Source organism: Motacilla alba, chromosome 26 (assembly GCF_015832195.1).
Source record: "Motacilla alba alba isolate MOTALB_02 chromosome 26, Motacilla_alba_V1.0_pri, whole genome shotgun sequence".
In the NCBI taxonomy this organism is placed as follows: domain Eukaryota; kingdom Metazoa; phylum Chordata; class Aves; order Passeriformes; family Motacillidae; genus Motacilla; species Motacilla alba.
Genome location: NC_052041.1, coordinates 5,787,970 through 5,812,908, shown reverse-complemented (window position 1 = coordinate 5,812,908; position 24,939 = coordinate 5,787,970). Strand labels below are relative to the sequence as shown.

General features: G+C 52.3%; 2 protein-coding genes across 9 annotated transcripts in view; both read right to left on the bottom strand.

The window, feature by feature from the left end:
* The window catches only part of LAMB3 (laminin subunit beta 3), a 14,059-nt gene extending 13,196 nt beyond the window's left edge, over positions 1-863 (bottom strand). Inside the window, exon 1 of the mRNA XM_038162315.1 lies at positions 846-863. Within this exon, the coding sequence (XP_038018243.1) occupies positions 846-863 (18 nt within the window). The remainder of the gene's footprint in view (positions 1-845) is intronic.
* Positions 864-1,966: 1,103 nt separating this feature from the next.
* CTTNBP2NL (CTTNBP2 N-terminal like) lies at positions 1,967-24,465 on the bottom strand. Of its 8 annotated transcripts, none has more exons than XM_038162459.1 (5): positions 24,165-24,465; positions 17,791-17,898; positions 8,972-9,202; positions 6,649-6,756; positions 1,967-5,903 (listed from the first exon to the last, which is right to left on the bottom strand). In XM_038162459.1, exons 2-5 carry the CDS (start codon positions 17,887-17,889, stop codon positions 4,446-4,448), a joined length of 1,896 nt encoding a protein of 631 aa, XP_038018387.1. In that variant the 5' UTR covers positions 17,890-17,898; positions 24,165-24,465; the 3' UTR covers positions 1,967-4,445. The 8 variants fall into 8 exon arrangements, with proteins under 8 accessions (XP_038018387.1, XP_038018384.1, XP_038018386.1 ...); XM_038162456.1 differs by having other exon boundaries at positions 24,149-24,204; XM_038162458.1 differs by lacking the exon at positions 24,165-24,465 and adding an exon at positions 24,133-24,151.
* Positions 24,466-24,939: the final 474 nt, after the last annotated feature.

Here is a 24,939-nt window from a genome sequence, read left to right as displayed (position 1 = left end):
CAACAACACTCAGCGCTGGAAGCCTGCCTTGGCCGCGAGCGCCCCGGCGGAGCGGAGAGCCGGGGCTGCGCTGCGCGAACAAACCGCGTCCGCAGGCACCGCGGCCCGGAGCTGGTGCCCGGCTGAGTGCACGCCCAGGCTTTTCCTGACAGAAACGTAGCTCGCAGCTTTTGGGGGCGACCACGCTTCGCGGGGGATTCCCTGCGATAGGGGTGCGCGGTGATGGGATGCCCCGCGACGGGGGCGTCCTGCAACGGGGGTGTGCCGTGACCGATCCGCCCTTCGCTGGGGGCTGCCTGCGATGCGGGAGCCCCGCGGCGGGGCCGCGTTCCCGTCCCGGCTGCGCTGCTGCCGCTGCCCAGAGCGGTCTCGCACGGAGCGGCCCCGGCCCGTTCAACTTCCCTTTCCCCTTCTCCTTCCCTTTCCCCTTCTCCTTCCCCTTCTCCTTCTCCTTCCCCTTCTCCTTCCCCTTCCCCTTCCCCTTCTCGTTCCCGGGCGCCGCTCGCCCTCCAGCGGCCCCGCTGCGCCGCGCACCGGGCACGGGTCGAGCCCTTCCCGGGCTGCAGTGGGCATCCCTGCCCTGTCCTGAGCTCCCCTGCCCGGCCCCTGAGCATCCCTGCCGTGTCCTGGGCTCCCCTGCCCGGCCCTGGGCTCCTCGTCCTTCTCCCAGGCTGCCCGGAGCTCTGCTGCCCGGCCCGGGAGCGCCGGAGGCAGGCCGGGCATCGAGGGGGGCTCGGGACAACACTTCCAGCTACAGCTCCACACCCGCAGGGCCCGCAGCAAACCCCCAGGCCCCCTGTTTTCCCCACACAAATCCCTGGGCTCCCCCCTTGTCCCGTACAGACCCTGGGACCGCTCTCCATACCCCGCACGAAACCCGGGTCCCCTCCTCGCCCCGCACCCGCGGGAGCCGGGCTGGCACGGCTGCGTTCAGGGGCCGAGGGAATGCCCCGTGCCCGAGGAGCCGGCTGGAGCGGGCAGCAGCCCGAGGATCCGGACCGGAACCGGGCCGGCCCGCCCGTGCTCGGCGCACGCCGCGGCGGGGCACCGGGAGCCGGCTCGGGGCTGCCCACCGAGGGCTTGTCAGCATCCCCCGCTGGGGCCAGGACCTGCCACCGCTGCCGCCGTGGAAAGCCAGCGGGGCTGGGGCTGAGCCGCTCCTGCCCGGGCAGGGAGCAGCACCGGTCTGGTGGCTTTCGGCCGGTGCCGGCACTGGCACGACCTCGGGGTGTCACCCAGCCCGGAGGACGAACCAAGAGCTTCTTCCCCGGCTGCTGCAAAACCTGTTCAGCTGAACGGCGAACAGGCACGATAAGAGAATCAGGTCACTGCTGAGGCGCGCTGGGAGCTCGGGAGCTGCGGGCTCTGCCTGCAGAGGGGCAGGGAGGCACCGGGAGCAGCCCCGGCTCTCCGGGCAGAGGGCGATGGTTCTGTGCACGGACCGGCTGCATCCCAGAGAAAGCAGCTTCTCCTGCAGCCAGGCTCTGCTCGCAGCTATGCCGGGGACAGAACAGAGCCGCATCCACGAGGCTGCAGCCTGCTGGAGCATCAGCCGGGAGCTGGGGCATCTCCTCCCCCAAGCCCACAGCGCTCGTCAGCATAAACTGTCATCCGTTCAGAACTGTGACACTGTGGTACTCTAGAAAAACTGTTTTTACTTAAAAGTGCCTAAAAGCCAGAGCTGTCTGGAGCATCCAGAGTGTGCTGTGCCACCGAAGCACAACTGCCCAGGGCAGCTCCCAGCTTCCAGCACCAGCAGCTGCAGGTGGATGGAGAGGGAGGAGCAATGTGCTCTGGCCGCAGCAGCCAAGGCTGCTCAGGACCCACTGTAGCCCCAGGAAATTCTCTTTCTTCTGATATTTCAGAGCTTCCATTAAAGCTCCAGGTTCCAGGTGGGCACAGATGCCCAGTTACCACCAGGTGTTTCCTGCTGGGCAGCCCCAACTGCAAACATTTCCTTAAGCAATTTGCACATCTTAAAAATAAAATCCTTTATTGATAATATGAATGTTTAACATGTTTAATGCCATCAGCTATAAAAATGATTAAAGACTTCAGCTTGGTACATTTGGCTTTACAAATTTACAAGTGTTAATGAATTAATACTAGTGTTATATGTTTTGCACTTCATTATACTCCATTAGCCAGTGACAAACTCTGCAACAATGTCTGCTTAGGACACATGTGAGTTAGAGAAGAAATACCTAGTTGCTTTCACACAGAATCTACATCAACAGTTAAATACTAACTCTAAATGTCTTACTGAATTAGTTGGATCCATTTTAATCCCTTGTGCTTAGTTTCTTTCAGAAGTTAGTCTACTAGCAAAAATACATTCTTTTGCATACCCCTTCCCCTATTATATTTTAGAAGAAACAGTACTCAGTGCATTTCCTATTAGACTTCATCATAGCCACTCTCTCTCTCTAGAGCTATCAATAAAGGGGATAATACCAGTCAGATTAATGTAAAAGTAAAGAAACTCATTAAAGCAGTGTATACAAAAGCCTCACTTTTCGATCAGAAGGGATACATGGGCCAAAATCTGTCTATCTGCCCATCCATTTTTACTTTTACTCTCAGCAAGAGCAAAATAATCTGCTGTGGACACTTAGTTAAGAAAGTAATAAATGTGCTTCCAAAGGAGTCACTGCCCATTCAGCTCTGGCTGCCTGTGTGTCCCTGCTGCTAACACACAGACTGCTCCACTGGATTGGGAACAACAGCCCATAATGCCCCTGCCTGAAAGGCTACTGAAAGGCCTGTGCAAACCTCCAGACCCCTGCCACGGCTGTGCGGGGTCACTCCAACAAGAGCCCCCCAAAGCAGCGCAGAGCCCTGCGGAACGAGGCTGGAGCCCACGGGAACTCTGCCACGGAGCTCTGCCCCTCCCGCGGCACCAAGGGATCGTGCCGGATGCAACAGTGCAACCTGACCCAGGAGAACGTGCCTGTGGCACGGGAGCTGGGCTAACACCACTCTGCTGCTGAGGGAAGGGCTCCACGCTGGACGACACTGAGCAGCAAGTCCAGTTTCTAAATTCAGGATCAGCTCACATCCAGCACCCAAGATCATTAACTCGGGGTCGTGCTCCCAGCCTCTGCCGCTGACCCGTGCTGTCTGTCCTGTGTTTCTCAGCACAATGACTCAGAAAGCCACCGTGCTGTGCCTGCTGGTTTTCGTGCAGCAAACATTTCTGCACAGGAACCAGCTGCTTCTCCTGGGCCCAAACACTTCTCCACACACATGATCTGCCTCAAACTTGGGCAACTCCTCACTGAGGAGTTTTTTAAAATCTCAGTGAATTGCCATGTTTTCTTCATATGAGGCAGAAGATCAAGAAGAGATAAATACTTCCCCAATACACCGTGTGTTTAGCATGTATGTGTGACACACTTACACATATCCACATACTCAATTCCACAGCAGCAATGATTTGGTTCCGTATTTGCAGCCAAGGAAAGCTACCCACAGCTAGTGGGTAAAACCCAGGTCAGTCAGACTTAACTGACACAGATGGGGAACAAAATTATTGCTTTTGCTTAAAGTGGAAGATCCCATGTTACAGGCGTTGCAAAAAACCTGTATTGGATGGATGAGTTACTTTTTCAAGTACTAGTGAGATCTTTGTCAAGTAACAGAAAGATCCTTTTCTCAGAAGTTCTACACACAACAGTAGAATGCTTGAAGAGCTTTAAAATTCCAGGTGGTACACCAGAAACCAGAGTTCAGCCATTTGAAGCACACAGGCGTCTTGGCAGCAAAGCAGAAAGAGCTGTATGGACAAAGAATACTAACAGAGAAGTAATCTGGATGACACCACAACTAAATTTTATCCCAAGAAACTCCTGTGTGCTTCCTCAAATAGCTGGGAGCTACGTCCTGGAGGACACAGCCTGGCTGGCTGCACCAGTCTGGCGGTCACCTGGCAGAACCTGTAGCACATTTGCTAACTTATCCTAGCAAATGGAAAGATTTAAAAGGAAAACCAGTGTTGGTTTCAACATTCAGGACTCAGAAGAATTCGTTTCTGCAGCTAGATGTTCCCCTCCTCACCTTTTCCCGAGAATCACATTCATATTGCAGGCTTATTTCAGGCACTTCTATAAAATGTTCATCTGGAATAAAAAGTCTGCAAAAATTATTTCTGCATAATTTAAAAGTAGCATTTCAGTCCCATTAGAGGTTGATAGGTCCCACCACACGATTATGGTTGTTATCTCTAATGATTTGACTGCTGCCATGAGACATTTGGAGGCTACTGTATAGCTGTAGTTAAGGTTTCTTCATAAACAAAAATATTTTCCTACCTATTAAAAAGAAAAAAAATGCTTTATACAGACAGAATCTGCTACTATGGAAATAAATAACATGGAGTGGAAAAACAGTGTCTTAGCTCCAGCGTAAGCTAAGCTGTGGAATGTGACATTCCCATTTTCTGGAGACTAGCTGCTGCTTGGCAGGAGGATCTCCAGGTCCTTGCCATTCGACACGACAGTGCTGTTAGAGCAGCCGCTGGCCACGTCCATGGGGGCACCCAGCGAGGGGCCCTTGCTCGGCGGAGCAGGAGCAGCAGGCGACTGAGCCAGGCCGGGTTTCTTGGGAGGAATGGGCGGAGGGTTCCCTCGTTCTGCCCTGGGGATGGTTGGTGACTTGATCCCAGGAGACAAGGGGCTCAGCGGGCTGGAAACCTTGACAGGGCTTGGGCAGTGCCCAGCCTCGGCTCTGGGGCTGACAGCGCTGGCCAGGTTTCGGTAGTCCGTGCCAAAAGGGGAGCTGTTGGGGGAGACGGGCTTGATGGGGCCCTGCTGGCTGGTGAACCTGGACAGCACCTGCGTGACCGTGTTGCGGGCCAGCTGCTTGGCAGCGGAGTTGTCTGCCAGGGTGGGAGACAGGTCCCGGGAGGGTGGGCTCTGCAGGCCGCCCGGCTGGTGCTCCTGCTCTGCCTGCGACTGGAACTTGTGCCTGGCCGCATGGAAACGCTGGTTGATGCCCACCTGGTAGGAGGACTGGTAGCCAGGGCTGCTGGCAGAGGCTCCCACCAAGCGTTTAGTCAGCACTGGTGAGGAGCAGGGAGAAGGGGTCAGCGAGGAGGCAGCTGTGCTGCTGGGGGACAGGGACGCCCCAGCAGAGGGGAGCTGCGGCATCACGTGCACCGGTGACTCTGTTCTTACAGGAGAGCTTCCATTCTCCACCGCGCTTTCGGAGGTGGCAGCAGATTTCTCCCTGTGAGCTTGGCTCTCTGCAGCATTTGTCTCCCCACCCATCTGCGCGTCTGTGTCACAATGCCCATTGGATTTTGCATAGGAAGGAGCGGGTGCAGAGGGGCTGGCAAACACGGTGTGAACAGCTCTGCTGGTGCTGGCAGCGTTTGCCCGCTCTGCCTGCAGGCTCTCGGTCTGGCAGGACACAGACTTCATTGGGGGACTGTCAGTTGTGACCCCCCTGGATGTCACCGCGGGGCTGGGATGCACGGGCTTGGAGGGACTGTGCTCCTGGCAAGAAGCCTCCAGCTCTTTCAGGGCTTTCTTCAGACATTCCACCTCTTCTTTGAGTGCTTTTGTACGGTTTTCTTCTCTGTTCAGCTTAGCTTTCAGCTGCTCTCTTTCAATGTCAAACTCCGAGAGCTGCTTTTCTACTTGTGCTTCCATCTGCAAACCCCGCTTCCTCTTGGCTGCCAGCTCCTCTTCCAGCTTACTCACCTTACTCTTCTCCTTTTCCAATTTCAAGCTCAGTTCTGCTGTCTTCTGGCCCTCTTCAGCTGCTTTGGCAGTGGCTTTCTTGCACTCCACAACCAGCATGGAAGACAGTTGCTTGTGGCGTGCCCTCTCCTCCTCCAGCTGGCTCGACAGCTTCTTCTGCTCTTTCTCAAACTTTTTCACTTGGGACTTTTCAAACTCCACCTGGAAGTTAAGAACAAAAGAGATTTTAAGGGTGCAATAAAACTTCCTGAAAGCAATGAAGGGCACCACTCCAAAAGGGAACAGGTTTACTGTGTATCTTGGAGAAATCACACAGTAAAAAACGACAATGGCTAAGAAAGGTTATTGCACCAGAAATCAGCAAATCAGTCTGGAACAACTCAGCTTGCACACAGTAACAATTATTACTTCCTAGTAGTTTTATCCTGTGTGAAACTCGACTGGCCTTTAGTGAGATACACACCCAGTCTGCCACGCACTGATGGAACAAGCAAAGCTCCCTTCCACCTCATTTACCACTTTGTCAGCTTGCCTTTTACAGGCATTTAGGCTTCAAAATGCTGATGTGTTATGTATGCTTAACAAAGGCCACAGCGCTGGAGTAACAGAAAACAGTGGCTTAAATATTTATTAGCATCTCTGAACAACACCCCCAGGAGATCTCCCATGACTTATTCTGAATTTTGAGTACTGCAGCGAGCTATCAATTGTAAATGCAACCCTGTTCTTCCAAACTCCTCGGATTTCAGGCTGAAGTAAGATTTCAAAGCATCTGATTGCCTATTAATACCTTTTAGCACTGCTCAGCTACCAAAACACGCTGAGCAGCGTGAGGTTGCTGTTCGTATCAAGATGATAAAAGCTAGGAGTGCCTTCCCCAGGGAGGTTCCTGCTGCTCTTTCTTTCAGCACAGCCCTGCCCAGCTGCCCGCTGCTGCGGCTGGTACCTGCTGGGTGAGCCGCTCCCGCTCCTTCTCCAGCATGTAGGTGACATCGTCCCCCTCGGCCGTGTCCTGGGCGTGCCGCTGCCTCTCCTCCTCCAGGTCCAGGATCACCTGCCCAACACACAGCAGCCATCAACGCCAGGGCCTCGAGGCACAGAGCAGGGCCTGAGTGACACGGGAGAGCTGCCACGGCTCCAGAGTGACACAGGATAGCTGCCATGGCTCCAGAGTGACACAGGAGAGCCACCACGGCTCCAGAGTGACACGGGAGAGCTGCCACGGCTCCAGAGTGACATGGGATAGCTGCCATGGCTCCAGAGTGACATGGGACAGCCACCACGGCTCCAGAGTGACACGGGAGAGCTGCCACGGCTCCAGAGTGACATGGGATAGCTGCCATGGCTCCAGAGTGACATGGGACAGCCACCACGGCTCCAGAGTGACACGGGAGAGCTGCCACGGCTCCAGAGTGACACGGGACAGCCACCACGGCTCCAGAGTGACATGGGACAGCCACCACGGCTCCAGAGTGACACGGGACAGCCACCACGGCTCCAGAGTGACATGGGATAGCTGCCATGGCTCCAGAGTGACACGGGAGAGCCGCCACGGCTCCAGAGTGACACGGGACAAGGCACCACGGCTCCAGAGTGACATGGGACAGCCTCCATGGCAGCTCCAGAGTGATACAGGAGAGCCACCACGGCTCCAGAGTGACATGGGACAGCTGCCAGGGCTCCAGAGTGACACAGGAGAGCCACCACGGCAGCTCCAGACACCCGAGCTCAACTCGAAGCACAGAAAAGCAGCTTTGGGACGAGTCCAATAAGTGTTATTATCTGGTCAATTTGAGTCAGTGTGTGAAAGGTGTTAGGAAACCTCCCCCTGGATCAATTTCATTGTTAAATACCCAAATTGCACCCTTTCCCCCAGCTGTGCACTATCCTTGGCAGGCCCATGTTATGAATGGTGCCTCGTTCCAGAAGGGCTGGGGCTGGAGGGGAGCTCTGGAGATCACCCAGTCCCTCCCCTTGCCCAGGCCTGGCCCTGGAGCAGGTTGCACACACCAGCCCAGGAGGGCTCTCAATATTGGCAGGGCAGGAGAATCCACAACCCCTCCACAGCCTGCTCCAGTGTTCTGTCACCCTCACCGTCAGTCAGTTTTTCCTCACATTCAGCTGGAAATTCCTGTATTTCAGTTTGTGCCTCTTGTCCCTTGGAAGTCAGAATTTCCTGGCAGGAAATCAGCCCAGGGCCCAGCAGGAGCAGAGTGCTGCACGCAGGAGACACAGGGCTCTAGGAACAGGACAGTCCCTGCTGCGGCTCCAGCAGCAATCCCACACAGCCTGCTCCCAGCGCCTTACAGGGATTTGAGGACTCCAGTGTAAAGTTTATTTTAAAGAACATTAATTTGTTCTTCCACTTAAGAACAAGATGAGCTCTTGAAGTGAAGCTGCTTCCCATAAGGGCCCAGTGAAGGAGCTCCTTCAGCTTTAACACTGAATTACATGAATAATTGAAATGCTATTAACAAAAAAGCCAGAACACAAACTTCCCAAGAGGCTCTGCTTATCACCAAAACTAAGCTCTCCCAACACATGCTCACCATGAATTTAGCTGCTCCTCAGTCTTCCTGAAATTTAAGCTTCAAAATAATGCTTAAATATTTACCAAGTACACATCCTTGTATACTTGAAGTAGACAGGAAAAGGTGAAAAAATATCTGATTTTACTGTATGACTTAGCTGGGTATTTGGCTGAGAAGTGAAGCCCAGCCTTGCTCTTAGTTCTAGGGACATCAATTTTTGTGGTGGTATGGTCTGACACACGACCAAGCACTTTATTGGTGCCAATTCACATAAAGGTATGTCTGAAGAATAATGGGTGCTTCATTAAAGAGGCCAAATGGCAAGAAAAATACTTTTGGTCACTCCATACTTCCTTAGGGAAGCTCAAGGAGGTGCCTTCCCCTGGCAGCAGCTCTTCAGGAACCACAGAGAACAAGGCCCAGGCAGAACAGCGATAGGTCTGCTGAGGATTCTGTGTTCCAGAAACCCTTTCTTGCATTCTGGGAAGCATTACACCTCCAGCTGTAAGCTACATTCTTTTAGGTGTGTCCTAACAAAAGCATCTTGTGTATACTTCAAATTCTGGAATTATAACTAATTAGCTCACCAGCTGCATCATCTGGAGTGAGAAGTTTAAACAAAGGTGCAAAGTCCTTTCAGTGACCAAGCCTCAGGGAACTCAAGTGTTTTTGCTGCAGTTAACTTGTTATTACAATGCAACTATAACTGCTGCACATCTTAATTGAGGCAAAACCCACCTTTCTGTGTCTGCTTTCTGCAGCAGCTAGCTGGGATAACATTCTTTCCTGCATATTCTTGCAGTGTTTCATCACCACTTTCAAAATAGATAAAGGATTGGAGCATACTGGCTGCTTTTCACCATGATTCCCCTCTTTGAGTGTCTCAAAATCCCTCTGCAGAGCCATCAATGGATCACTGATGTTGTACTTCCCATAGCGCTCCTCAATGAATGTGTCCCTGTGCTGGGCCTGCAACACAAAAACAAATCTGCATTTTAATACACTCAAACTAGCTAAAGAAACAGGGCCTTGTAGTTAATATTCCTTTCCCCCAGTTTCCCATTTCAAGAGAATTTAACACAGTCTGATTCATGTCCTGTTATCTGCTAGAAACAAAGGCAATAAAGACAAATCCTGCTTAAAAACACAGCATCTCCCCAGTACATCCAGTCTACAAACATCCTCATACCACAGCTACCTGCCAGGGCCATGACTTACATTCCTCAGCTGTGTGGAAGGAAAGAAGGTAAGTACCAACTCTTGCTCAACAAAAGATTTAATCATTCATTGTCGCATCAGTGAAAGAAGCAGTTGTGTGCTCTCCTTGACTATGTCACCATCAAAGAATTTCATGTTGAGCAATTAAAGAGTTTCACTCTCGCAAGAGCCATGAATCTGTGAATTGTTAATAAAATCTTTAATGTTCTCATTCAGACTAAACAGAGTTCAGTTTCTCAAGACAGGAATGATGAGGTTTCCTTTGGTGCTTGTAAGAATTGAGACAACTCACACATTCTAGGCTCTACATTTACAGCGCTTAACGGCTGCACTCGATGAGCTCAGAGGTCTCTTCCAACCCCAGTTATTCCATGAATCAGCCATTCCATCTGGAAATCTGTTTGTTAGGATATCCATAGGCTTATCCTATTCAACGATGACTGTAAAGGTCTAAAAACAAAACGAAATCTCATAGAGAGATATGAAAGTATTACCTCCGTGTTCACCACCATAAGAAACCAAATATTTATGCAACAAAAGACACAGAAAACCAGACATGGATTCAAAAGAGCCCTCAGAGGCGTCTTGGCTCAAAGAAATCTAATCACTGATTTCCAGTGAAATGGTTCTGGGCTGAATTCTGAGCGTTTGTGAAAGCCTGTGACAGTGCTCTGTTCCCCTGCGTGCCACTGACAGCAGCACCCCATGCCCAGCAGAGCTGCTGCTCCTGCTGAGAATAACACCTGAGTGCGAGACTGCAGCCCGTGCCCCTGGCTGCTGGCCACCAGGACAGCTCACACCTTCTCCTTTCTACAGGGTACAAATGACTCTTCTGCTCTGCACTGGCACGTCCTCAGAGAGACATGGGCTCTTCCTCTGCTCCAGTCACCTGCTCCGCTGAAAGGCAGGAGTGAGCCCCAGGCCTTCACCAAAGTCTGTTTAACTTACAACAGACTTTAGCATGTGTGACCTCCTCAAGGGTTCTGACCCTAAATGCCCTTTTCCTGCCACAGCACACACATTTTTCCCTTGAGCAACTGCTCCAAACAAACGTTGTCTGCACCTTCTCAGGTGTGCTTCACCCTTGTGCTCCCAGCTGGGAGGGCACAAACAGCAGATCCCCCGTTCCGAGCCAAGCACAGCAGCTCTGTGGAGCTGGGGGAGGGCCCTGCACTCAGTCCCACACAAGCCCAACTCTGCTGATGCTGGGAATGGCACTCAGTGAACAAAGCTCCCTGCTCTGAGTGCAGAGCCAGCCCGTGCCAGCCTCGCCGTGCGCTTCCAGAAACCCCGGCACGAACAGCGATGGCAAACTGTCACCCACTGCTGGTGGGACTGCACAAGGACCTCATTTAGGCAGGAAAGAGTGGGCCTGGCTCAAATGAAAGGACAGCTCAGAAGGCAGTGCTTCTTGGAATGGCTCTTTTGCCACATCCCAGTATCAAAACCACAAATGCTTCCCTCGAGACACACGAGCAGGAGTCAGAATTGTGGAACATCCCCACACAGCAGCTGGTAGAGCTACACTGGAACACTGGGAGTTAAATTATAGAACTTGGCTTCACTCAAAGAGCTGGTGAAATTTGCTGGTCCCACCTGCATTCCGAAACGCAGCCATGTGATTAACATGAAATAAACTAAAAAAATTGATTTTTGCTCTTAAAAGGAAAAGTGTTTGCATTACCTTGACAAGAGGCATAAAAAACCCAACCCAAAATATCTTCTCCATGACCAAATTAGAGACATTCATCCTGTGAGTCCAGTTTGGAGCTGGATTTTAACCCTGAAGCAAACACACGCAGAGGAAAGCTCACACTTAGAGACACCCCTCCCTCTCTATCAGCAACATCCGTCAGGAACTGTGGGTGCCTTTGATCAGAGCTTCAGATATTGTTCTAACTTTACACAATAATGAAAAGGAGAGGAAGGAAAAGATCAGCCCTGGAAATGGGAGAGCAGCCCTGGATAAGGGGGCAGCCCTGCTTTAATGAATCACAGGAAAAACTACAGGTTTGGATTTTTTGGTTTTTTTTAGGAACAGGGAATCTTCTGTTTTTCTGAAGTGTTTATGAAAGTGACTCAATGAAAGCTCCATGTAAGTGTGGAGGGAATTTCTAAGTGACTCAAGCATTAATCAGTCTGTAAATATGAACTGGGATCTCCATCCAGCTGGCCTTCCTGCTTTGGCAGATGAGCTCAATCCCGTCCATCCCAGTGCTGGCCATTCCACAGAAACCCGGGAGAGACCCTTCAGAAGGGCACCAGTGCTTCAGCTGAGCGTGCACGCCTGGCCTTTCCTGCTGGGCAACTTCTACCCAGTACGAGCTCCAGAAGCTGAGATTCAGGTGATTTTTGCCGTACTGAAGGAGTAACAAAAGCCATGTTTTCCTCTGCTCCTCACAGGCTGGGCTCTGTACTCTGAATAAACCACCCACTCTGAATGCAGTGGGGTGGTTTATTTCCTGTTTGGGAAAGAACAAGAAGTTCTTCCTCGCTACTTTGAGCAATTAAGTATTTTCCTGAACTAGCATGACAAACAGATGAGACTATCATAACATTAGGAGCTTTCTCAAGTCCAGCTATTCTTCTTCAGTAGCCAGCAGAGCATAAACATCTCATTAAAGTTGTCTAGACCGGAGAAAGTCTTAACCAGGTCATCCTCCACCGACCACACCACGTTTGCAAAAACAAGCCCAGTGCTTTGGCGGTAGGGCCACTTGGAAATGCAAACAGGGATTTTCCAGCTGGGACACCTCTGTGCTCCTGCAGAGCCACTGGGCCACCGAGCCACTGAGGCAGCTCGTGGGGAATGAGTTCACAGTGCCACAACCTGCAGAGGCTGTTTTATACAGCGTGGAAATGTCACGGTGACTTGTGCTCCTCCCTGGGACAGCTCTGCAACTCAGCTTCCCTGTCACTGCGGGCCACGTCCAGTGTCTTCAACCCTTCTGACTCTGCCCTGTCTGAACTGGACTCTACCTGAAACAGCTGTTCAGCTTTCGGAACAGAAGGAACTTGGTGGAACAGGAACACTCCATTAGTGAGCCCAAAGCGGAAAAAATCAACCTAGAGCTCAGATCCCAGCACAGAAAACACAAATCCACAGAAAATCAAGGTTAAATGAAAAGGAAAAAGGTTACAAAATGCCGTGTTAGTTAAGGAGTGGAACATTTCTGAACACCAGAGATGGCATACATACCTCCAACATCAGCAAGGGTGCTTTGAAAGAAGATGCAATTCTGTGCAATTACATCTTCTGATTTAATGCCTCCCCCCTATCACCTCAAACAGGCAGAATTGTGCATTTCCCAACAAAATACTCAAATTCCAGAAACAACTAAAGGATTATTCAGCAATTTTCAAGACTATTAAACTGACCTATCCCAACAGGAAAAGAAGATAACACATAAGCTTGGGGTGCTTTAAAAAAACAGGAGGAACTGTACATGTGAACTACCCATAAAAATAAACTTCCAGAAGACTAGAAAAATTAGGCATAAGCAGAGGGGGTTCCACGTGAAGCTGGCTGGCTTTGAGCTCAAATTTCGGTAATGGACCACTGCTAGTCTGTCTGGGAAGAGATTATTCTGATTTTATGGGGCAGAAGCAACATCTGACCCAACTGAAAAGATGTTTCCTGTGCAGGAAGGCAAAGCAAAGGCTTTGCTCGGTTAGGAAAAAGCTACTGTTTCCTCTTGGGATTTCTAGGCTGTTTTGGGATGCTTCCCATAACCTATTTCTGTATTTTTTTAAATAAAATATTTCTTTCTACTGAAACCTTGTTTATGTGACAGAATATTCTCTCTCTCTTCAGTAACCTTTACAACTCGTTTTACTGGAACATCAAACAGGGAATTTCCAGGACCTATTTCAAGTGTTTTTTTGGACATCAAGCAGAGCATTTTTCCTCCCTGTAATTTCAGAGTTCAGGTTTTAACCCTTGGTACACAACAAACACACTCTTAATTAACTCTAGCTACTGAGTTTGCAGTTCTGCAGTGATAATTTGCACAGAAGTTCCTCCTTCATGTAGCAGAGAGTGGAATAAGCTTTAAATAGCTCCTTACTGCCTTGAACTTCCTTATTAGCTTCTCTCCCCAGAGACAGAAGTTGGGAATGAAGATAGGCTGAGGTCACAGCAAGCACTGAGAGAGAAGGGAAATGGGGGTGGGGACCCCTTGCTTTGCCCAAAAACAAATGCCAAAATGCTGGAGTGGGATTTCCCGTGTTGCAGCAGCTCCAGCTCTGCAGCAATGCCAGGCACAGGGCCACCAAGCAAACTGGTCAAATGCAGCATCTGTCTTAACTGCCATCATTACACTGAGTGAGCAGACCTGATAAACGAGAGCTACCCCCTCCTGCCCGAGGGAGACCTGTTATCAGCTTTGAAAAACACAACAAAGCACCAAAGTGCAGCTCGCTCTGCTGGGAAGCTCTGGGGACAGGCTGGCTGAGCCCGGCCCCAGCACCCTGGGGTGCTCGCAGAGCTCAGGAGCGTGCCGCGGTCACCCAGCACCCAGAGCAGGAGCCCTCCAGCAGGGCAGTCACTCCCACACCTCTGCTCCTGCTCAGCACCTGGCCCTCCGAAGGTGAGGAGAGTCAGCTTGTGAAGGATTCTGGCAAACCGTGCTGCTCCAAGCACGAAGCAAACAGAAACCTCCCCAGGCCTGCGAGAAAAGCTGTAAGGAACGCCTGCATTCCAGCCAGACAGCACCCATGGGAGCACTGCTGCAGGGAAGCTGCTTTCCAAGGGATGCTGGAGCCCAGTTTGCCCCATCTGTGAAAGATTTAACAGCAGGAAGGTTTTGTATTACTGAACTTTTCTTTTTATTTAAACAAGAGGTAGATTTACGTTTTTGAAACTGCACTGCAAACCTGGTTTCTAAATGCACTAACAAACACCACCCAGTTTTTCATTAATACTGCTTTATAGAGGATCACTGCTCTCAGAAGCAGAGATGAACACCAGCTCCCAGTCATTAACACAAAACAGTTTCTATTCCAGCATAAATTGCCTGGGGCTTTATTAACATAAAGGAACAAGCCAGGAAGCTGTTTCCTGTTTTCTAAAAGTAAACAACTCACTTCTAATGTATGGAAAGCAGGGGGGAGGGAACCAAGTGCTCTAACGCAGAGATAGAGATCCATTTAAATATTGAATTGTTTCCAGTCGTGGTGTGCTATTTCAGAAGGCAAACCTGTGGCTCACGCAACCCTTCCTGCACAGCAATGAGGACTGAGAGTCTAACTCTCAGGATTATGCAACTCCCTGACAGCATCTGGGTTTTTTGGACGATATAAACACAATTATAACTACAGGAAAAGGAGCACAATAAGTAGTCAGGCTTAAAATCTGTTCCAAGGAGAACTTTGAAATTTATGTAGTGGACAGGAAGCTACTATCAGGGAAAAAAAAAAGGTTTTTTTTTTTTTTTGTTTTTGTTTTTTTTTTTTTCCAAAGAGGTTTTAAAACAGAGGAAGCAAACTGAAGCACTGGGAAAGAATATTCTGAATACAGTCAGTTTGTCAGACAACAAGGGCCAGGATCTGGGGAGAGGGGGTGAAGAGAGGGAGAAAAAGGAGTGAGTTCAACGAGCAGTGTCTGGAAGGCCTGGCTCAGCAGCTCGATTCTGACACAGGGAAACGGGGCCAGTGCCAGCCAACAAGTGCCTGATACCATGAGGGAGAGGAAAACTATTTTAAGCTTTGTCATCTGCACGCATGGATTCTCTCTGCTAAATGCCAGATGCAAAATGTTTGTCTCTAAGCAGGAGGCGCAGGAATATCAATTATTGCAGACTGTACTACAGCCAGATGACATGTTTACAAATTAAGGTTCTCTTCCTCTGCAAGTGCCTGTCCTTTCCTGTAATGTACCAAAGGAGTTGACTCAAACAACCAGAGCTCAGAATCAGTTAAATCTGAAGCAGAAGTAAAATTAGCCCATGAAGGGAAATGTGTTTTTGCTACTATGAGGGAAGCAAACAGGCAGATAAAATTCTGATTTCCAGCCACTGACATCTACATGTTTAACATAACTGCTGGAGAAAAATCAGTGCTGTGGTTTAGGGTTGTGCAATCCCCTAAGAAAGTTCAGAGGATCGAACTCCACCTGCTCCCACCATATACCCACATTTAACACCAAACTATTACTCTTCCAAAGAAACGCAGCTGCCGAGGCAGGACACCCTGTCCAAGCACTTGGGGAACTGAGAGAGCTGTGGGACCACGTCAGACAGTTCCTCTGTGTGTGGAACAGCCAGCTTCCCCCAGCCCCAGGAGTCCCAGCTCCCCTCCTGGAAATTACAGCTCCATTTGTCCAACTGATACAAGTCAAACCAAATGCTCTCCAGAGTGCAGATCTAACTCAGTCTTGGAAGTTGTTTCTATTCAGGGCAGCACTTTCACGCACCAAAACGTGAGTGAACAGATTAGCAAGGTTTCCTTTAATTAGTCACACAGAGCCTTCTGGCCAGTGAGGCAGGGTAAAGCTGTTACCACAGCTACTATCAGCAAACAATGAGAGAAACAGTGTGAGGCCAGTATTTCCCTAGCTGTGTACTCCAAATAAACGGGCAGAGCAAAGCTGGAAGGGCTCTGCTGCCGAGCCTTTGCCAGGCAGCAGATGAAGCAGTTCCAGGACTTTTCCTTGCACCGTGGAAAGGGCAGCAGAGCCAGCAGGGAGCCAGCCCCAGGCTGCAGCACCACTGAGGACAGGCTCTGGAGCCAGAGAGCAGCAGAGCCAGCCCTGGGCTGCAGCATCATTGGGGACAGGCTCTGAGGCAGAGAGCAGCACAGCTGGGGACCCGTGCCACCTCACAGTGCTGCAGCACAGCCCCCAGGGCTGGCAGCCTTTCCTGAGTCCACTCTCAGGAGGCAGCAAGAGCCAGCTTGGATTGGAAGCCTTCACTGCCCTTTCCAGCTCCAGCTGTCCTCACAATCCCGAGATGAAACACTACAGCACATCCCTGACAGAGCAAGGGGAAAATAGCCCCAACCTTTGATTAGATCAGTATTTTATACTCCATAATTATCAAGCATAGGTTACAATTTCATTTAATTTCTTCTCAGTTATGAGTACTTGACAAATTATGTCAAAGGGTATTCTTACTGTATTAATCTCCTCACACAAGAGGGAACTGCAGGTTAAATTTCAACAGGAAAGATAATTGCTTTACACTACTGGAAGGTAGGCAATAAAAAGCCTCTGGAATGGAGCTGCCCTGTGCTGCACTGTACACGTTTCACACTGAAATACTGAAGGGAGCCTTGTTTTGGTAACACATTCTGACCACACACGGTGAGAAAACGGATCTCAGGACAGAGCAGGAACTTGCAAGTGTGCATCAAAACAGAAAACAAATCTCACATCTGACCAATAGTCTTGAGAGGGTAACAATATTCCTCTAAAATAAAAGGATTATCTAAATGAAAAAGCAATTAACAAGAAACATAAGCCTCCCAAGTGTCCTGGAGAAGGATATGCCTCCACTCCCCTAAAAGATGCTTGGAATCAAGCTGGAGAAGCTTTTGCTGGAGAAGCCAGCCCCCGCAGCTCTCAGGCCTGCAAGCTGCCATTCCTCTTTGGAAATAGCTGCAAGTCTTATACACTCTGAACAGTGCCAGGTCAGCTTGAAAAAGCCTTCAAGATTCAACCCTGACACAACCAATTCCTTCCAAAACTGACCCCTGCCATCATTTGTACCACTGTTTTTTCACTCTGCTGAGGCTGAGTGCCAACCAGGCATCCTTCACAGAGCAGCAGAACTACACATGGACAAGGTATTTTCTGAGACAATTTCCACTGAAACTGGCTTTTTGGAGCAGTTCTGGCTGGCATCTGCCTCACTGGAAGGTTACACTAATGCTCCTGCCAGCAAAGGGAGCACTCAGGGCTGCTGCTCTCAGCAGTGCCAGCTTATGGTGGCTTAGTCAACACAAAGCCACGGCTGCTTTTTACTTAGTGTGACGTTATTGCCACTAAAAGACTCATCTGTGATCCCTCTTGGAGAGAAGAGTTTCTGCTTTAAGCAGCCCTCCTTGCTAAAGGAGAAAAAAACCTAGAAAGGAATTCTGGTAGACGTTTTACACAGCAGAAACACATGGCTCTTTATCAGAAAGGATGAAAACACACATGCAACACTGTATTTCAATACCAAAACACTTCTCGCAGCCAGCTTCCAAGACAAAAATTATCTCCAGCATTTACTATGTAATCCTGCTGATATTAAATGGGATTCTGAACCAGTAATGAACTTCACCTGGGATACAAGCTCTCTGCAGAACCCACAGTAGTACTGCTGTCATGGTTGTTTCTTCTCCTGATACTTGAAACCTACCTTTAAAGCCTCTATGACCAGATCTCTTGCTTCTAATTCTCCCTCAAGAATGCTAAACAGCGTCAGCAGTTCTGGTTTGCTGAGTTTTTCCAGATTCATCCTGAAAACCTGAAAAATAATGAAACCTAGTTTAGTAGGCATTCCTTGGGACATTAAGATCACTATTCGAAGCTATGACATATAATCTCCATTTAACTTCAGCTTCCAGCTTTCTGGACTGCAAATTGCCCTGAGGGGGGATAATCTCTCTCCAGCTCCCAGCACCAGTTGCAGAAGATGCATTTGTCACCTCCTCCCAAGGGACAGGAACATATGCACGCCCAGATGGTGACGGCAGAACGCGCGGGCTAACAGGACAGGACAATATCCACCAGGCAGCAGCCAAAGTTAACGGGAGAGGGGGAAAACAGGGATATCTAAAAGCCATACTGACGACACCTCTGCCTCCCACAGCTGCAAAGATCACTGGGGAGTGTGAGGAATGCAGGCCACAGTGGGCCACCCGCAGGAGCGCTGCAGCGCTGGGATTCGCTTCTGGGAATGCCATTATCCCTGCTGATGGAGCAGGCCCAAACCCCTTCACAAAAATCAATGCCACAGAAAATGCACACTTAATTACTATTCTTTCAAACTGTTTCAATATCAGCATCATTTATTAAATATAATTTTACTGCCTACATAAGAGATCCATCATCTGAACTGCACATAAAGAGGCTTCATATTCCCTTGCATGATACACTTAACAGTATCCCATAATAAGTCTTTTTGTTACAGTATTTTGTTAAAAATGGAAATAATTTCAGACTAAATCCTTGTCTCTGATGAAAATATACCCATTGATACAGTCTTGTGCTTTGCACAACCATCAAATATACTCGTCTGAGTCCAAGTCATGTCCATCTTTCCCCACACTGCGTGTCAAGCAGAAAATGCTGCAGCAAATGAAGAAGCTGCTCAGAGACATCAAACTCCAGGGGCGAGTGATAAGGGTTAAATTAGCCCCTGCTGGAGAAGCCTGGGCTAAAACACTCAGCTGAAGTCTAGCTGGTCTGAAGTCACTGCTCCTTTACAACTGATTTGCATAACTGTGCCTTGGAGAGTTATACACAAAAGCAAGTTCTGTCTTGTTTGTGCCAGAGCAGTTTTCCAGTCCTGGGAACAGAAAGCTCTGTAGTCTTCATACAGCAGGAGAAATCAGAAATCTGCTCTGTGCCCCTCTGCTAAGCAGGGAGGTGCCTCATCACACTCACATTCCTGCCTCACACGGTGTTTTACACGAAATTCCAAAAAGCAGCGAGTTCCTCAGGGCTCTGCGGGCTCACCCTCCCTCGGCATGGGCTGCTCAAGGGAGCGCCAGTGGAAGGGACCACGAGTGGCTGCTCCAAAACCAAACTGAACGGGACACCACAGACCTGCCAGCACTGCCTTTCTGTTCCCTGCTGCAGACCCAGCCACAGATTCAGGAGGAAAAGCCATGAGTGGAACGCTTGGGAAATCTGCTCATACTTGTCACCGTGTCAAAAAACCCTGATCAGAACTTGACACAAAGGCACAATTTAGGAAACTCACTGTGTTGACTAACATCCCATTTCCGTGGGCCAGGGCAGGGCTGGTCACTCGTCAGCACTGACCACTCCTGGTCAGTCAGTGGACCTCGCCAGAGGTGTCCAGCTGGGAGCCTGGCCATCTCCCTGAGCTCCGGACAGGCCGGAGGGCTCTGCTGCCACGGGAGCCTGGCTGGCTGAGAGCACGCGGGAGGAGCGGGATTTACCACTGGGTCATTGAGAAAGGTGGAAGAGAGGGCAACAGAGGCAGCAAAGAAATGCTAAAACATCAAGAAGCAGCCACACAGGGTGAGAAAAGACATAGCCTGGTTCTCCCCTTTGATATTTACCATGTTTGTGTTGGTGCTCATGCCAAAGCTGCAGCATTTCCCCGGGCAGCCTTCACACGTGGAATTCCCAAATATCTGCCTAGGAGATGCACGGCTTGATTTCAAAACCTTCTCAGTCCTCGCTCAGACTAAATTCACAGGTTCTAGGCTGAACCAATACCAGTGGGAAATACCTTTTACTGCCCAGCACTCAGCAGGTTACAGGAGCGCTGGGGCATTCTAAACCTGAACTGGAAAGGAGAAGCTTCCCTGGGGATCTTAGAACAAAGACATCACATATGTCTGTCACCCCAGGACAGTAAGTGTTGAACATGGACTTCCAACATGACTGCATCCATGCTTTTCCTTTAAAAAGAGATGATGTGGAAATGTGCAGCTGCATCTCCCCAAGAGCTACCAAGCAGCTCAGTCTTACAGCAAGGACAGCTACCAGCTGCAGTTTGGTATTTTAAAGCTATTAGTCAGGGCAGCAATAATTTCCACTCTATATTCTAACTGCTCCCATTGTGACTCGTACTTGCCAGTGCTGTAGGAATAAGCCATGCTATTCTTACCACGCCTCTGTAGTCTTTAATGTGCTTAATAACATAAACAAGCCCTGTCCTAAAATATACAGGTAAAAATACTCCAGAGAAATAAGAGCAGGAGCCAGTTGGCACAGGAGTCATTTATCCAACAACAAGAGGTAACATCCCAGGTGTGTAAGTGGTTCAGCCTCAGCTTCCTCGTGGGCAGCCTGCTGCAAGAGAAGATCTCTGCCTGCTCTGTTTGTGTCACACTGCTGAGGGAACAGACTGGGAGCAGATGCAAACAGTCACTGCTCTAAAACCCCACCAACACGTACCCGTATTCTCCAGTGACCTCAGGGAGCTCTCAGAGCACCCCAGGCAGGTGTCTGTTATGCTGAATGGATCACAATCCCAAGCATTCCCTTCAAGGGCCACTCTGCACTTGGGAGCTGAAAATTTGGAGGGAAAAAAAAGCCCTATTCATTTGCTGTTACTATTTTACAGAAACAAGAAGCATCTCTGGATCAGAGAGCTAATAACCATGTTTTTGAGCTCCTTTTCCCCATCCAAATCTAAATCCAAATCCATTCCCAGCTCTCCAGGCTCCTGAGCTGACCTTTCCAAGGCTGTTTTCAAGCTGCACATCCCAATGCTTTCCCTCATCCTATGTTTTATCAAAGGATCACACCATCTCTATTAAATGACCCCGTTCTCCCCCTTACAAACAGTCTCATTCTACCAAAGGGATCTGGGCACTTCAGCTGGGGAGCCTGACCCTCTATTTCCAAACCTTTAACCAAGAGACAGAGCTTCCCAGCAGCAGAAACAAGACCCAGCAATTCCCAGGGCATGTTACCCCTTTACATCCAGGGAAACACACTGAGTGCACTTGCACAGATCACAAACCACAAAGACCTTGCTGTTTAGTCTGATTACATAAATATTTTCCCTCGGTCCGAGATACACCACCATTTTTGGACAATAAGCCAGAGTTCAGAGCATAAACAAAGATAATCACTTTCTGCTTGCCTAAAGGTGAGCTTCCTTTCAGCTGTGGACCTCCTTGACAGAGCCATACCCACCCTCCAAGGGGATAAAACCTTTCTAAGAAAGCGATTTCCCAGAATTTCACTGAAAATAACCACGGAGAGCAGTTTGAGTGTCCGTAGAACCAGCAGAGCGGGGGAGTTATCTCTGGCATGTGCCACTTGAGGAACTCACAGACAGGCTCGCAGCCCTGGCAGCTCCCCCGCGCCCTCAGTCACGGCGGGATGGCCCTGGAGCCACGCCAGGCTACGCTGCACTGCCCTCACACACACGGCACCGAGCCTCCCCAAGAACGCTGCCAGCACAGGAGAACCTCACCCACCAACCCCAAGCGCTGGAGTCGGGGCAGGAACCCCAGGGGAGCTGAATGCACAGCCCAGGCACGGGGAGGGCAGCTTCAGGATCCCCTGCGAGCCCCTGGCTCAAAACTCTTCTACTTCTTAAAAGAAGCATCATGAAGAACAAAGCTTGTTGCTCCTTCTTCCTCTGAAAGAGCGCATTTCCTAAACCTACAGCAACAGTGCCACAATGCCGATAATTCTGAATCGGCCTCATTTTCCTTCCTGTGTTCCTGAAGAGGAACTAGCATTTTCCAGAAGCCAGCACGGGCAGTCGTGTAATCACATTAATGGGAGAACCTAAATGACCAGTTTGAGAAGTCCTGATAGACAAGTTCCCAAAACTGCTTCTGCGTGTATCGTGTGGTGCTTGAGTCGTCTCAATAATTATACATGTTCACGTAATGAAAAAATGCTAACATAGACTTAATAATTGTGTATCCACAATGCTACCTGGCATTGCATCACTGCTGTGGAGATCTAGGTTAAAATGAGAAGTGTTTATATTTCCTTCACCTTTGTATCTCAGCCCTAAAGGAAAAACAGCATCACCCACAAAAAAAACCCATCCCCACCGCATCAGTTTCTGAAGCAATACTCAGAAGGAAGCAAATTAGCAAAATTTTGAGCATAGCTTTTGTGGGGGTCCTTGAAGCCCCCGTGCAGCAGAACAGAAACCATCGCTGGCTGCCGACCTTCAGCCCCCGGCCCGGGGCGCCCGGGCCCGCTGCGCTGCTGCCCCGGCCCGGGCGAGCACCGCGGGTCAGCCCGGGACACCGCCGGGAACGGCACCCTCCGGGAGTGGCACCATCCTGAGTGGCACCGGCCGAGGACCGGCACTGTCCGGACCTGGCACCGGCCGGGACCCGGCACCGTTCCGGAACGGCACCGGCACTGTCCGGGAGTGGCACCGGCCGGGGAACGAACGGGTGGCAGGGGCCGGGCTGGCGGCTCCCGCGCTGCACCGGCCCGGTACAACCGCGGCGAACAAAGGGCAGCGCCGCACCGGAGCCCGCGGGGAAGGAAGGCGGGTGCGGGGAACAACAACCGGCTCCATCGCCGCTCGGTCCGCCGGGCCCGGCCGGACCGGGCAGCGACGCCCAGATCCCGGTAACGCCCCCCGGCCTCCGCGCCCCCCGGCACCGCCCCCGATCTCCCCGTTCCCCCCGATACCTCCCCTCCCCGCCGCTTGCGGCCGCCCTAGTCCCGACCGCGGCCGCCCCCGCCCGCAGCGGGGCTCGGCCCCGCCACCGCCCCTCTCAGCCCCCACGGGCCGGGCCGCCCCGCACCTGCCTCTGCCCCGCCGCGGGAGCAGCGCCGCGCCAGGACGGGCCGGAGCGCGCCGGGCCGGACCGAGCCGAGAGCGGGACCCGCGCCCGCCGCGCCGCACCGACCTGCCCGGCCCCGCGCCGCCGCCGCCGCCGCCGCTCCGCTCCCCATCGGCCGCCCCGCCCGCTGACCGACGGCCCGCCCGCCAATCAGCGCCGCCTCCGCGGGACCGCGGGCCAATCCGCCGCGGGGAAGGCGGGGCGAGGACGAGCGCAGCCAATGAGACGGCGCGGAGGGCGGGGCCGCGGGTGAAAATCCCTTTTGTTCGCGGCGGAGAGAGCGGGCGGCCGTGATTGGCGCGTCACTTCCGGAGGGGCGGCGCCGAGGCACCGCCCGGGCCGCCGCCCCCGGCCCGGGGCTGTGTGCGGGCGGGGCCCGGGCCCGGGCCCGGTGCCGGTGCCGCGGCGGGAAGGGCGGTGCCAACCCGGGGCACGGACAGGGGGACAGCGACCGCGCCGGAGGAGGCTCCGGGCGAGTGAATGCCCGTGGTGGCCGTGGCAGAGCGGTGCCCTCGAACCCCTCGGTGCCCGGACAGAGTAGTGCCCTCAAACTCCTCACGGTGCCCAGGCAGAGCCGTGCCCTCAAACCCCTTACAGTGCCCGGGCAGAGCAGTGCCCTCGAACCCCTCACAGTCGCAGGGGCAGAGCAGCGCCCTCAAACCTCTCACAGTGCCCTCAGGGTGCCCGGGGCAGAGCAGTGCCCTCGAACCCATCACTGTGCCCGGGCAGAGCAGCGCCCTCAAACCTCTCACAGTGCCCTCACAGTGCCCGGGCAGAGCAGTGCCCTCGAACCCATCACTGTGCCCGGGCAGAGCAGTGCCCTCAAACCTCTCACAGTGCCCTCGAACCCCTCACTGTGCCCTCAAGGCCCTCACGGTGCCCAGGCAGAGCAGCGCACTCGAACCCCTCACAGTGCCCTCGAACCCATCACGGTGCTGGGGCACAGCGGTGCCCTCAAAGCCCTCACGGTGCCCGGGCAGAGCAGCGCCCTCACAGCGGTGCTGGGCCCTGGCCCCGCTCACTGTGGGACAGTCCCTCTCCCCTGACACCTCTAGGTCCCACTCCCCTCCTGGCACCTGAACGTGCCCTTACTCTCGACACCGCTGGTTTGCCCAAAGGTGTCCATAATAATAATAATGCCTGTTGTCTTTGTGCAGCAGCCCTCTAACAGCGCTGCTTTGCAGCGTGGCTCACCTGGGCAGTGGCTCACCTGGGCAGTGGCTCACCTGGGCGGTGACTCACCTGGGCGGTGGCTCACCTGGGCAGGTTCTCGGCGTGGGCACAGCACAGCTTCCCTCTGCGGAGCAATTCTCCTGGGCGGAGGTGCTGTGCAAAAGTCAGCGTTCCGATTTCCTTTCCTGCCGTCGGCCGAGGAAAGCCCTGGGGTGGCCGCCGCAGGGAGCGCTGCCCGCGGAGCCCCAGCGGCTGCCCTGCGGAGGGCAGCGGGACTGCCGCGGCCGGAGCGCTCACCCAGCGCTGCGCTGAGCCGGCGGCACAGCGGGAACGGCAGCGAGCCCCTTCTGCGAGACCACGGCCGACCGTGCCGCCTTTCCACGAGATGTGCTCGGCATCGCTGATTCTAGAGAGCTGCGAACAGTTTTTAATGGCTGTCCCCACTACTGGGCTGTGTGCCCAGCGGTGTGCCCAGCGGTGTGCAGTCCAGCCATGACCAGGTGTGCCCAGGTGTGCCCAGCGGTGTTCAGCCCAGCTGTGCCCAGCCGTGCCCAGCGGTGCAGCCTCGCCGTGCCCCGCGGCGCGCTCCGGGCTCAGCCCCGCGCTCCGGGCTCGGCCCCGCTCTCCGGGCTCGGCCCCGCGCTCCGGGCTCTGTCCCGCTCTCCGGGCTCGGCCCCTCTCTCCGGGCTCTGTCCCGCTCTCCGGGCTCAGCCCCGCTCTCCGGGCTCTGTCCCGCTCTCCGGGCTCTGTCCCGCGCTCCGGGCTCTGTCCCGCGCTCCGGGCTCGGCCCCGGGCTCAGCCCCGCTCTCCGGGCTCGGCCCCGCGCTCCGGGCTCGGCCCCGCGCTCCGGGCTCTGTCCC

Coding starts and splice junctions, on each gene's coding strand:
- CTTNBP2NL (XM_038162454.1), bottom strand. CDS start 23,018: ATGGGGAGCGGAGCGGCGGCGGCGGCGGCGGCGCGGGGCCGGGCAGGT. Junction 17,899..22,871: donor GCTCCCGCGGCGGGGCAGAG/GCAGGTGCGGGG, acceptor ATTATTTTTCAG/GTTTTCAGGATGAATCTGGA. Junction 5,904..6,648: donor GGGAGCGGCTCACCCAGCAG/GTACCAGCCGCA, acceptor CTTAACTTCCAG/GTGGAGTTTGAAAAGTCCCA.